This window comes from Pongo abelii, chromosome 4 (assembly GCF_028885655.2).
Source record: "Pongo abelii isolate AG06213 chromosome 4, NHGRI_mPonAbe1-v2.0_pri, whole genome shotgun sequence".
Lineage (NCBI taxonomy): Eukaryota > Metazoa > Chordata > Mammalia > Primates > Hominidae > Pongo > Pongo abelii.
Window position 1 is genome coordinate 79,093,517 of NC_071989.2, and position 14,276 is coordinate 79,107,792.

A 14,276-nucleotide genomic window follows, 5' to 3' on the forward strand; every position below is an offset into this window, starting at 1 on the left:
TGACAGAGTGAGACTCTGTCTCAAAATAAATAAATAAATAAATAAATAAATAAAGATAAAAATAAATAAATAAATAAAAGAGAAAAATGAGTTGTTCCAGGTAGCCAAGTTCTCTGGTTGGCTGAGAATTCACCCTTTTCGTGTAACCACTTCTTCATTTATCCACAGTATTTATTGAGTATTTATTCTATTCAGGGGTTGTTTCAGGTGCCAGGGATACAGAAGCAAACAAATAGACAGATACAAATACATGCCTTCATGTTGTTTTCATTTCATTTTAATGGAAATCTTTTTAAAAAGATAGACTTGTGTCTTTTTTTTTTTTTTTTGAGACGGAGTCTTGCTCTGTTGCTCAGGCAGGAGTGCAGTGGCACGATCTCGGCTCACTGCAAGCTCCACCTCCCGGGTTCACGCCATTCTCCTGCCTCAGCCTCTTGAGTAGCTGGGACTACAGGTGCCCGCCACCACGCCCGGCTAATTTTTTTGAATTTTTAGTAGAGACAGGGTTTCACCGTGTTAGCCAGGATGGTCTCGATCTCCTGACTTCATGATCCGCCCGCCTCAGCCTCCAAAGTGCTGGGATTACAGGTGTGAGCCACCACGCCCAGCCGACTTGTGTCTTCTTAAATAGTAACCTGGACTTTTACCTTTTGCTGATCCATGGTCATTATTGTGAATATAATTTGTTACATTTTTCTATATTGGCAAATAAGCCTTATATGGAAGTCTTTTTTTTTTTTTTGTTATGTTTTTGTTTTGTTTTGTTTTTTTGTTTAGAGATGAGGTCTCGCCATGTTTCCCAGGCTGGTCTTGAACTCCTGGGCTGAAGCAGTCCTCCCACCTCAGCCTCCCAAAGTGCTGGGGTTACAGGCGTGAGCCACCACGCCCAGCTCTTTATATGGAAGTCTTAATAGTGTATGGAGCTGTGGGACAGCATTGGAATCTGAGTTGGGAAACCTGGGTTCCAGTTCTCATTCTCCCAGTCAGTAGTCCTGGGATTTAACCTCTCTGAACATTGCTTTCTGCTTCTAGAAATGGGGATAGTATCATATTATCTGTCTGCTTCCTTTAATCCCCCATTCAACAGTTAATTAATACATCTTTTTTTTTTTTTTTTTGAGACAGAGTTTCGCTCTGTTGCCCAGGCTGGAGTGCCGTGGCACGATCTTGGCTCACTACAACCTCCGCCTCCCAGGTTCAAGCGATTCTCCTGCCTCAGCCTCCTGAGTAGCTGGGATTACAGGCACCTGCCACCATACCTGGCTAATTTTTGTATTTTTAGTAGAGACGGGGTTTCGCCATGTTGGCCTGGCTTTTCTCGAACTTCTGACCTTAGGCGATCCGCCCACCTCAGCCTTCCAAAGTGCTGGGATTACAGGTGCGAGCCACCGCACCTGGCCAATTAATACATTCTTTTTAAAAAAATGTATTAAAGTTACAGCTTTTAAGTTCAGCTTAAAGATACATTATTCTATGTATAAGTCTAGGAAATTTTAACATTTCCCCCCTTCTTCCTAAGAAATTTTCAAATATGCTGAGATGTTCAAAGAAGAATACAATGATCACCTGTATGTGAACCTCATAGAGTCAACAATTGTTAGAATTTGTGTCATTTGTGTGTGAAATACATTTTAAAGCACAGGCACACCTCAGATACATTGTGGGTTCAGTTCCAGATCACTGCAATAAAGTTAATATCACAATAAAGTGAGTCACATGAACTTTTTGGTTTTCCAGAGCATATAAAAGTTATATTTATACTATATTGTAGTCTGTTAAGTGTGCAGGAGCACCTTGCCTTTAAAAAGTACATATGTTAATTTAAAAATACCTTATTGCTTTAGAAAATGCTAACAATCATTTGAACCTTCAGTGAATCATCTTTTGCTGGTGGAGGGTCTTGCCTTGATGCTAATGACAGCCAACTAATCAGGGTGGAGGTTGCTGAAGGTTGGGGTGGCTGTGGCAATTTCTTAAAATAAGACAACAATGAAGTCTGCCACACTGACTGACTCTTGCTTTTATGAAATATTTCTCTGTAGTATGCAATACTGTTTGCTAGCATTTGATCCAGGGTAGAACTTTCTTTGTTTTTTTTCAGACGGAGTCTCACTCTGTCACCCAGGCTGGAGTGCAGGGGCGCGATCTCGGCTCACTGCAAGCTCCGCCTCCCGGGTTCACGCCATTCTCCTGCCTCCCGAGTAGCTGGGAATACAGGCGCCTGCCACCGCACCCGGCTAATTTTTTGTATTTTTAGTAGAGACGGGGTTTCACCGTATTAGCCAGGATAGTCTCGATCTCCTGACTTCATGATCTGCCCGTCGGCCTCCCAAAGTGCTGGGATTACAGGCGTCAGCCACCGCGCCTGTAGAATTTTCAAAATGAGTCAGTCCTCTCAAACCTGACTACTGCTTTATTAACTAAATTTATGTAATACTCTATATCCGTAGTTGTCAGTAGTTGTCATTTTACAGTGTTTGTAGCATCTTCACCAGGAGTACATTCTATCTCAAGAAACTTCTTTTTTTGCTCATTCGTAAGAAGCAGCTCCTCATCTGTTCAAGTTTGAACATGAAATTGCAGCAGTTCAGTTACATCTTCAGACTCCATTTCTAACTCTAGTTATCTCCACCACATCTGAAGTGACTTCATCCATTGAAATCTTGAACCCCTCAAAGTTACCCATGAGGGTTGGAATCAACTTCTTCCAGTATCTTTAATTTAATTAAATATCCTTAATGTTGATATTTTGACCTCCTCGCATGAATCGTGAATATTCTCAATGGCATCTAGAATGGTGAATCCTTTCCAAAAGGTTTTCGATTTACTTTGCCCAGATCTGTCAGAGCAATCACTATCTATGGCAGCTATAGCCTGAGGAAATGTATTTCTTTTTTTTTTTTTTTGAGACGGAGTCTCGCTCTGTCGCCCAGGCTGGAGTGCAGTGGCGCAATCATGGCTCACTGCAACCTCTGTCTCCCGGGTTCAAGCAATTCTCCTGCCTCACCCTCCCAAGTAGCTGGGATTACAGGTGCACGCCACCATTCCCAGCTAATTTTTGTATTTTTAGTAGAGACAGAGTTTTACCATATCGGTCAGGCTGGTCTTGAACTCCTGACCTCAGGTGATCCACCCGTCTTGGCCTCCCAAAGTGCTGAGAATACAGGTGTGAGCCACCACGCCTGGCCCAGGAAATGTATTTCTTAAATAATAAGACTTAAAAGTAAAAATGACTCCTTGCTCCATGGGCTACAGAGTGGATGTTATAATAGCAGGCATGAAAAGAACACTCATCTCTTTGTGCATCTCTGTCAGAGCCTTGAGTGACCAGGTATATTGTCAGTGAGCAGTAATATTTTGAAAGAAATCTTTTTTTCTGAGTAGTAGGTCTCAACAGTGGCCTTAAAAATTCATTAAGCCATGCCACAAATACATATGCTGTCATCCGGGGTTTGCTGTTACATTTATAGAGCACAGGCAGAGTAGATTTAGGATAATTCTGCAACTTAAAGTCACCAGCTGCATTAGCCTTTAACAAGAGAGTAAGCCTGTCCTCAGACGACGTGCACTGACCTCTCCCCAGCTATGAAAGTCCTAGGTGGCATCTTCTTCCACCAGAAGGCTGTTTCATCTACACTGAAAATCTGTTGTTTAATGTAGCCACCTTCATCAATGATCTTAGCTAGATCATCTGGATAACTTGCTATAGCTTCTATAATACATCAGCACTTGCTGCCTCACCTTATACCTTTGTGGTACAAATGGCTTTTTTTTTTTAAACCTCATGAACCAATCTCTGCTAGCTCCAAATTTTTCTTCTGCGACTTCACCTATCCAAGCCTTCAGGGAATTGAAGAGTTAAGACCTTGCTCTGGATTAAAGGGAATGTTGTGGCTGGCTTGATTTTCTATCCAGACTACTCAAACCTTCTCCATATCAGCAACAAGGCTGTTTTCGCTTTCTCGACATTATGGATTTTTTGTGAAGATAAGTGAATGTATTTTATGTGGCCTGGTGGTGTTAATTGTGATGCAAATACAACATAGTTTTTCACTAAATGGTCCTAGATTGCTGTGCCCTTTGAGCAGCCGTATCTCTGTGTGGAAGAATGATAGTTGTTGCGTGTTGATTGCTTGTTAAAGGTACAATTTTTACAGGTATATAGCACCCAAAACAGATAACTGTTACATTCCCATTATATTAGTGGATTTTTTAGGAAAAGAAGTAAAAAATAATTCAGAGTAAACTTTTACTTGATGGCGAGAAAGATGTTGGGAAGCGTTCACTCAGTTTTCAGCCTTTGCATCATACAAAACAAGATTTTGATTGATGTGGCAAACAGAAAAAGGGAAGTGCAAACTATGTAGAAAAATAGTATGTATCATCTAAAATAGTTTCTGAAATTGAAAATACGCTTCATGTTTAGAACTCCTTACAGTAGTCCTGATATATAATGATAAGCCCCAGGGATAAACTATTTAGTAATTTCCACTCCTTTATACATATGTGGATGATCCTTCCTTCAAGTATACCAGATTCAGAATCAATGAGTCTTTATTAAGTGCTTAATAATAGTGATAGCTACACTTTAATGAGAGCCTGGCAGTATGCTTTAGTTAGCACTTTATTTTTATTTTTTACTTTTTTATTTGTCTTTTTTCTACCCTGTTAACTGGTAGTGCTGTTTATCCTTTTATTTTTTTTCTAATTTATTATTTCTTGCTGAAAGGAATAGTTAGCACTTTTTACATTTTTTTTTTAACAGATGAGGAAACTGAAGCTTAAAGAATTTTCTAGTTTCTCAGTGGGAGAGCTGGGAGTCAGAGCTGGCTTTTCTTCTCAGCATGATTTTTGTAGGTTCCTATTTCCTTACAAGTAGATCATATCTTCACAGCTCTTCTGTTCCATCATTCCAGAAGTGAGAACTGAGACTCAGAGGGGTGAAGTGACTTACTCTAGGGCATACCAGTCATACCTGATACCTTAGATTGGAGCCTGTGTCTTTTGACTCTGAGCCCTGTCTCTACCCAGCTTTCTGATTGCATCCCTGAACCTCTGCCGGTGCATTCGAACAGTCCTTGAAGCTCTAAGTCTAGCAACCAGCCCTTGGAGCCTTTCCTGCTTTTCTTGCATGCAGCATGGTGCTGTTGCTTGTATAGTGAAGTATAAAATCAGAACCCAGAATGACTTCAGGGCATTAACCAGGCATGTCAAATGAAATTCTAGTGAGATTTTCTGTGTAGTGTGAAATTTTGTGAAAGTGACAACTTCACTGTGAATTGTTTTCCTATAAGTAACTTTAATACAAAAATTCTGTTGTAATATAATTTCTCAAGGCCATTGTTGTTTTTCCTCTTAGGTCATTGCTAGAATCGTGGATGGAAGCAGATTCACTGAGTTCAAGGCCTTTTATGGAGACACATTAGTTACAGGTATAAAGGTGAAGAATTGAAAATACGAACATTTTCTGCTGCTTTGAAAATCAGGAATCTCTTGTTTCAAGACTTTGATACACTTGACATGGGCTTTGTTGTTGAGAGCCCTACAAATGTGTGAGCCAGTTTTCAAAAGGAACTGCTTTATAAAGATAATTTGTAGCTTAATGGCTTCATGGATCCAAATAGTTTAAAGTGTTAATAGCTAGATGCTGTGGTGTGGGTCCCTATCTGTGACTTTGTGACATTAGTTGTATAAAAAGGTTCTTATAGTAAAATTAGTAGAAAATACTTGTAGTTCTTTTTGTTTTTCTGGATAGCAATAATTATTTTGAAAATTTCAGCACTGTTTCCTTTGTTCTTTAGTGTCCGATTCAACGAGGAAGTTTTATATTGTGTTTAGCTTCCCAGAAGGATATAGTGAGTTAAACCGTCTCATAGCCTCTGTGTAGGTCTTAAGCTGATTCATGCAGACACTAGATTGAGAATTCAGTATATCACGTCAGGAAAAACAAAATAAGGATGTTTATAAAGGTTAATTTTTTAAATCTAAACTGTTTAGTTGATAGGCCTTTGAAGAAAAGTTTTTGAGATAGATGCTAGACCCATAATAATCTATTTGGGACAAATGGAAGAACAAATTTTGTGAATTTTACTTGTTCATAAAAAACTTGAAAATATAGTAGTTAGTCAAAGGTAATACCAGAGTAGGAAAAAAACTAGCTACAGAAATCCAAATTGCAAATATACATTGAGGCTTAAGGATAAATCACAGTACTTTGTCCTAGTTTGATTTGTGAACAAAAGAAGGGTTCACACTGGGAGCAAAATTTATGTTTTTGTACTTAGGTGTTTAAGTGATTAAAAGCTTTTTGTTTGATATATAGACAGGATTTGTCACCAAATTGTTCAGAATGTAACAGTCATTGTGTAGCAGTTTAAAACAAGTCAAAGCCGTTTCTGCTTTCTCTAAAGATGGATGGGCTGTCTTTGTCATCTGCTTTTATGGATTTGCCTCCTACTTGCTAAAAGCCCTGTGGCACTCTTGTACCCTAGAATACGCAACCTGGTTTCTTCAATCTCTTGACTGTACTGGAGTTCAAATACATTTAGGGACAGAGAAGGGGAGTGAGAAGGAGAAGAAGGGAATGAGAGGCTGGTGGTGGGGGGTGGGGGTGGGGGTGGCGGATAAGAAGACTGGGAGGAATGAGAAGGTGGGAGGCATAAAGGGTGAGGAGGTGAGAGGGGAGGACAGATTTTTCTGGGTCTCAAATGTCTCTGGAAGTTCCTCAGGGTTTCCTCCTGCCTCAGCACTTACCATGTGTAGCCTCTAGTCGTTTCTTGGACACTGTGCTTTCCCGTTTGTAACTCAGGTTTGGATCAGGCAGTTGGTGAAGACCCTCCCTCTATGGGTGTCCCTAGTAGTGTGGGGACATGTTCCCTACTCAGTGCATCCTGTCTGTTCCTGGAGATCCCTAAGCAGGGCCTAGTGTGGGTTGAATCTAAGTAGTTAACAGGGTTGCACATTTGCAGGGGTAGCATCTTTCCAGTGAGTGATGTGTTAAATTCCCATGTCTTTGTGCAGTGAAGCAGGACTAAGAATGGATTGCTGGACTTTTTGGAAGTTTACCCCTTTCTGAGTTGCTTCTGTAAGTGGCAGTGCCATTTAGGATGTACTGCATAAGTTTTTGGCTGGGATTTTAGGACTGAAAGACATGTAGGTGGCCATCAAATCAGGGTTTCATTGTATCACGTTAAATAAACATGGTAAGTTAGCCAGGTGTAGTGACTACTGGGGCCTATAGTCCCAGCTGCTTGGGAGGCCAAGGTGGGAGGATCACTTGAGCCTGGGAGGTTGAGGCTGCAGTGAGCCGTGATCTCACCATTGCATTCCAGCCTGGGCGACAGAAAAAGACCCTGACATGATGATTTTTAAAAAGTCATAAATTCAGACAAAGCCAGAGTAAAGAAGGAAAAAAAAACAACAAATCTTTAAAGATTCAGGCTGGGCGTGGTAGCTCATGCCTATAATCCCAGTACTTTGGGAGGCCAAGGTGGGAGGATCACTTGAGCCTAGGAGTTCGAGACCAGCCTGGCAACATAGAAAAACCCCATCTCTACAAAAAATACAAAAACTAGCTGGGTGTGGGGGTGAGTGTCCGTAGTCTCAGCTACTCAGGAGGCTGAGGTAAGAGGAAGGATCACTTGAAGCCTGAGAATTTGAGGCTGCAGTGAGCCATGACTGTGCTACTGTGTTCTAGCCTAGGCAACAGAGTGAGACCTTGTCTCAAAAAAAAATTCAGTTTTCTGGCTTATCAGTGTGTTGATACTGTCTCTTATCTGTTCATTTTTCTTCAATAATTATTTTGATATTAAAAATGATATTTTTATAGTATCCCTAGTGTCTGGTACATACTAGACACTCAGATATATTAAATGAATAAATGGATAATACACTAAGCCAATTATTTAACCAAATCAATCAAGACAAATGGATAACTCTACATGTATCATGACCCTTTCTAGAAGCAAAAGAACCCAGAGTCTAGGACCTCAGGAACAAGAAGATTGTGACATGAGCTGTTTTATACCATAGACAAAATCTCTTTGCATTTTAAACTTGGATCTGATATTAAAGAATGTGTAAATATGCCTCTTTCTTGTGAATTAGAAGCCCTTGGAAAAGCACAAAACATAAATCTTCTTTGAATTTTCTTTTGAGGATTTGCTCGAATATTTGGGTACCCAGTAGGTATCGTTGGAAACAACGGAGTTCTCTTTTCTGAATCTGCAAAAAAGGCAAGTACTGTTAAAAATATTTCAAGATCTTCTGTTTTAATTTAACATAACGTTGAAGGTCAAATAATGAGTTAAAATTTATTGTATAAAAGTATAAAAATGCTTAACTAGATGCCTCAGCAACCAGAACACTGTGTGCACGGGCATGTGTGTGTGTGTGTGTGTGCATGCATGTGTATATATGTGCATGTACATTAGTATTTGAAACAGTTTTTATGGTGGTTTACATTAACATGCTGTGATGAACCATCTGGAGCACTATTAAAAATGTACTCATTTTAGGAAAATTCTCCTAAGATACTTGAGTTATAATTGCTATAGAACATGTACATATTCTCAGATGATAGAGAATACTTGTCCTGAAAGTGCTTCATGTCCTGGAGGGACTCAGAGGTCTCATGGTTCAAAGATTCAGGTGGTTCAGGTGGTTCTGAGACATGGTCTGTTTATTCTCTTCTATCCCATTATCACTTTAACTTTATTGTATTTTTGCTTTTTGGAAATGAGAATAGTGGGTCTTTGTTACCAGACCCGTGGCTTTAAAAAAGGAAGTTCTTTTTAGTTATTATTATTATTATTTAATTCAATCCTCCAAGACATCAGAAAAAAGAGGGAGTTCTTGAATATCTTTTGGCTTAGTTATTATTTGATTTCATATATTGTCTCAGATTTACCTAAACTTGGATAAATGTAATTCATATACTTATTTGATAAAAATGTCTTTTAAAAAAATTTTAATTCACCAAACTGCTTCAGGAAATAAAATGTTTCGTTAAGAAAAAATATGTTTAGTATTGCTTTTTCTCTTGAAATAACAGGGTAAAAGGTCTCTTTACTGATGCAGGTAATAGGCAGTTAAGCTCTTTCATACCCTAATTGAGGAAGAATTTGTCTTTGGTGAAATTTTCTATCAATAAAATTGGTTTCTGTATTCTGCTATTTATTATTACTCCTTCAACTCGATTATAAAATGAGAACAAGAAATTAAAAGTAACAAAAATAAAAAATCACTTATAATTATACCAGAAATAGCTTTTAGTAACATTTTATTATTTTTTCTTAATAGTTTCCTTTTTTAAAAAAATTGATGTGCTATATAGAGAGAGGTTTTGCGTGTTTTCATTTAATAGTATATAGACAGTATTTCTCAAAATATTAGATATTCCTGAAATAATGACTTTTAATGAATATATAATATACTTATTTCAATAGAGGAAATGTCAGACTGAGTCCAAACAAACTCTGCCTGGCTTTATTTGTCAGCTTGGCACAAATAAACCCCAGAGGAGTTATGTTTGGCCTCAGCCTGATGTTTCATTTGTTGAAATAAGCCCCAAAGGTCTATGTGATTTTCTTATTCTTGTAAACGTAGTCATATTGAAGTCGAGCAATTACTTTGCAATTTTGTGCCTGACAAGGCATTTCCAGCAGAGGTAAAGAGAAATTCAGATAGATTAAAACATAAAGGAAATGGTTTATAAGAGTTTCCTAACTCATACAATCTTTAGGGAAGAAATAGTTGTATTTTTATATCATTAAATAATTTCCTAAACTCAAGGTTAGAAGATTTCTATCACTCATCTAATCTAAAATCCCATTTATCTGGGGAATGTTGGTAAGGATGATATATTTACTATAATCTTGATGCATTAAAGAATTTCAGATGATCGTCAAAATGGAAATGTCATCTTCATATCCCAGGAGGGTTTATATTCTGGCTTTTCTAAAGTGGAGAGCTAGAGAATTGTCATATAGCAGAGTTCAGCAATTCTCACTGGCATCAGTTCTTTCTTTTCTGTTACTTAAGTTTCACTTGCTGTTTACAATGTTAGTGATTGACTTCATCCTTGACGCAACAATAGTCTTAGAGCCATGTGCCAGTGATTATACAGGTGATTGTGCAAAACCAGTGTAGTACAAACCTACAGCTACATATCCTATTGATAATGGAGTAGCACTGTACTATTATTGTTACTCTTTCTATAAGGTAAGACTAGCCAAACAAAGGATATTCTTAGCCAGGAGTGGTAGCACACACCTGTAGTTCCAGCTGCTCGGGAGGCTGAGACAGGAGGATTGCTTAAGCCCAGAGTTTGAGGATGCAGTGAGCTATAATTATGCCACTGTATTCCAGCCTGGGCAACAGAGTAAGACCATGTTTCTTTAAAAAAAAAAATTAATAAGAAGAGAAAAAATTTTAAAGGGGAGTATTCTTTCTTGTCTTTGGCTGAAGTTGTGGTGTTTGTAGAATGCATGATGATAATAGAGTTAATTCCCTTTTAAAAAGATTTTTATGTTATTTGCTTATAGGGTGCTCACTTTGTCCAGTTATGCTGCCAAAGAAATATTCCTCTGCTGTTCCTTCAAAACATTACTGGTAAGAAAATAGCTTAATCAGTTTGGTTGTACTGATTCCAGAGCTGTACCATCAGTGTGGCTCATGTATTGGACAGCACACATGTAGACCACTTCATCAGAGCAGGAAGTTCTACTGGACATTCTCTTTCTGGAGGCCCTTTAAGAGTTAGCACTTTTCTTCATGCATGTTAAATATTCTGAGGAGATTATCCATATTTTCTTTCCCCCAAGTAACTGGGCCTACAGGCATGTGCCACCATGCCTGGTTAATTTTTGTATTTTTGTAGAGATGTAGTTTCACCCAGACCATGTTGCCCAGACTGGTCTCAAACTCCTGAGCTCAAGCAGTCTGCCTGCCTTGTTCTCCCAAAGTGCTGGGATTACAGACATGAGCCACGAGCCACCACACCTGGCTGATTATCCATATTTTCTAAGCGAAGCTATTTCTGAGTTATGTACATGATCAGCATTTACATGGCCACCCTTTACTCCTGTGTGTGCACAGCCACACACCCAGAAAGCAGCAGGAGCATGATCTGATCACTGCAGAGAGCATCATGCTTTTCCTAGGACCCTTTTCCTCCTCAAGATTTCAGGCACGTGCTACGGTCTTCCCTTTTATTGTACAGTTAATTCTACTTGAAGTAACATCATTTTAAAATGTATGTGTATACCCTGAACCAAAGTCTGGGGATTTGAGTTTTGGCCCCAAAGAATGGTATGATCAAAGTGAGATATGTCACCTCTCTGGACTTTACTCCAGAGACGACCTTAACATGGTGGATAAATTGATTTTTAAGGTCTGTTACAGTTTAAGAGTGAATTCTCTGATTCTCTGGTATCCTTCATTATATGTTGCAGAGTGTCTGAGATATACAGGGCACTCAGATATGCTGGTTAGCAGAAAACAGCCTCCCCCATCCCAGGCTACCTCAGCTTCAAAGGAAGGAGAGGCTCTTAGTAGTTGTTGGGATCATGCAAGCTTCTATGAGAAGGAAGAGTCAGGCTCTTGGCTGTCAACAGGGCTTGAAATAGTACTGGTGCTAAAGCATCTTCATCCTGTGAGCTACTTAGGTTCATGATATTTGGTTAGATGAGTGTTGAGAGAAGTGATATCCAAATGGCAGCCTAAGAGGGTCCTGCGTGGCAACTTATGTAAAAGGGCAGATAGAAAGGATTCTGAAGCCTAACTATACCAGAGTTCTTGTTTTTAATAATGATTCCTGGATTGTTAACCACCAGGCAGTTAAAACTCTGTGGTTTGAAGATATCTACATTTTTGTTTTGTTTTGGCCCTGTTGGGTTGAGTTCAGTTTTTCAGCATTGCATTTGAGGTTCCTGTGTGATATTCACCTGGAGGCATATAGTAGGCAGGTGAATAAGTCTCAGCACAGGAGAGGTGTTTTAGGTAGAGATGCAAATGTAGACATCATCAGAATATGGAGGTAATTTTAAAGCTGTGGGAATAGATAAGAACACCCCTGAGAGAAGAGAAGAAGGTTCAGTGACAGTCTTCGAGTACCTCTGATTTTTTCCTTTTTCTTCAAGAGTAAAGGAAGATGGGGAGCATGATTATGCAGTTTTCTTAAGATGGGAAGGAGAAGGATTTGAGAAAGCGAGGTGAGATGCCTCACTCTTCTTTTTGAAGGCAGGATCCCCTCCAGAGAATAGAGGGGTGGTGGGTCGGGTTGGGTGGGGTGAGAACTTGAAGACAGCTGATATTTGAAGTAGGTATGGTGGGAATGTTACAGTGGAGTCAAGGCTGGGGAGATTGAGGAGTTTCTGAGCTTTTCTGAGGGTCCGGCTGAGTAGGATAGCTGCAGGAAGCAGATGGTGCCAAGTAAAGGGCTGTGCTGCCATTCCTTTGGTGACTGCAGAAGGCACACGTGCTCTGGAGGAACTGGTTGGGTTGAATTGGATGACCAGATACTGGAGTTTGGCAAACCAGGGATAGTGGCAGTCAATGAGGCAGGTGAGTCTGCAGGTCCACAGATGGAAGAAATGCCTTTGCTGGAGACTGGCGGGGTAAGGAGACAAGCGAAGCCCGACTCAGTGTTATAAGGCAGAGAAAGAGGAACCCAAGTTCTGGAAGGCAGTGAAGTTGCAGAGCAGCCTCCACAGAGCTAGGGGCTTGAAGAAATAGAAGGATCCTGTATTGAAATGGAAAAATAGTGTTTTTTTAACCTTGCTATTGAGTTACTGGTAGGGACTGTTAGCATCTCTATGAAACATTCATCTTCATGTCATCAAAGTTTCAAAGCATCACTTTAGAAAGAACAGTCTGTTTTAAAACCAGGTCAGTGAAGGCTGAAGCCCTCATAGTTGGGCTCATCACAGCACTTTGTCCTTAACTAGCCATGTCACATTCTTTTCAGCATCAAGCTGCTTCTTTGACATCATCTCTTTTTTAAAATTTTTATTTATTTATTTTTAAATAGAGGTAGGGTCTCGCTTTGTTGCCCAGGCTGGTCTCAAACGCCTCGTCTTAAGTGATCCTCCCGCTTAGGCTTCCCAAATTGTTGGTATTATGGGGGTGAGTCACTGCACCCAGCCGAGATCATCTCTTGAAGATAGATTGCATCCTCATATTGTTTGAAGGTTTCTGTGTGCATCCAGATGAACTGCTTTAATAAAATTTAGAAAGTGATTAGAGAAAATTTTATTTTGTCCTTTTAAAGCAAACTTTTTAACAGTATGTTTCACGTATAAACATTTTCTTAAGGCGAGAGGCATTTAGTAAAATGAGTTTAGTAAAACAAGATGTCCTTTTGGTGGAATTGCGTTCCGCATATTAATCTCATCACCCAGAGGCTCTCTTTCTGATCTTTCTCTCAGGATTTATGGTTGGTAGAGAGTATGAAGCTGAAGGAATTGCCAAGGATGGCGCCAAGATGGTGGCCGCTGTGGCCTGTGCCCAAGTGCCTAAGATAACCCTCATCATTGGGGGCTCTTACGGAGCCGGAAACTATGGGATGTGTGGCAGAGCGTATAGGTAGGGTATCATGATTTTCTCTGAAACAAAGAAATGTGCTTCAAATATAAAATACATGGTCAGTTTATTTCAGGTTTATTTGAAATATAGAATGCCATTCCCAGATCTCAATCAATTATACCGTAATTTGTATCATCTGGAGGGGTGAAATGAAATTTAATGCCAAAGGTGTTATTTGGAAGAAATCTACAATGGGAGTCAAGAAATACTTGAAATGGCTGATAACGAAAATGCCACACATTAAGATTTGTGCAGTGCAGCTAAAGTCTGGCTCTGAGAAAGGTATGTAGCCTTAAAGGCATATATGGGAAAAGAAGCAAGACTGCAAGTCAGTGAGCTAAGCCTTCATCTGTGGGAAGTTCAAAGAACAGCACGTTAAACCCGTGACAAATAGAAAGGACATAATGAAGAGCAGACATCAGATAGAAGAATCAGTATAGCCCAAAGTTGGTTGGTTTGAAAGTTTAACAAACTTGATAATCCTATGCTTAAACTAAAAAATAAAGAGAGACAGCACATATAACCACTATCAGGAATGGAAAAAAGGACGTGACTATAGATCATGAGAGGATATTATGAACACTTTTATACCCAGAATTATATGGAGAACTTAGAAGTCCCATCCGTGCTCAGGCCCCTCCTCTGGAGTCTAGTCTGGGGTGTGTTCCAGGCATTTGTATATTTGTGAAAGC

The 14,276-nt window shown here is 39.5% G+C and overlaps 1 protein-coding gene across 1 annotated transcript in view; it reads left to right on the plus strand.

Moving 5' to 3' along the window:
• The window catches only part of MCCC2 (methylcrotonyl-CoA carboxylase subunit 2), a 66,075-nt gene that overhangs the window by 43,012 nt on the left and 8,787 nt on the right, over positions 1-14,276 (plus strand). Inside the window, exons 11-14 of the mRNA XM_024247575.3 lie at positions 5,360-5,432; positions 8,158-8,234; positions 10,545-10,611; positions 13,428-13,584. Coding sequence (XP_024103343.2) covers positions 5,360-5,432; positions 8,158-8,234; positions 10,545-10,611; positions 13,428-13,584 — 374 coding nt within the window. The remainder of the gene's footprint in view (positions 1-5,359; positions 5,433-8,157; positions 8,235-10,544; positions 10,612-13,427; positions 13,585-14,276) is intronic.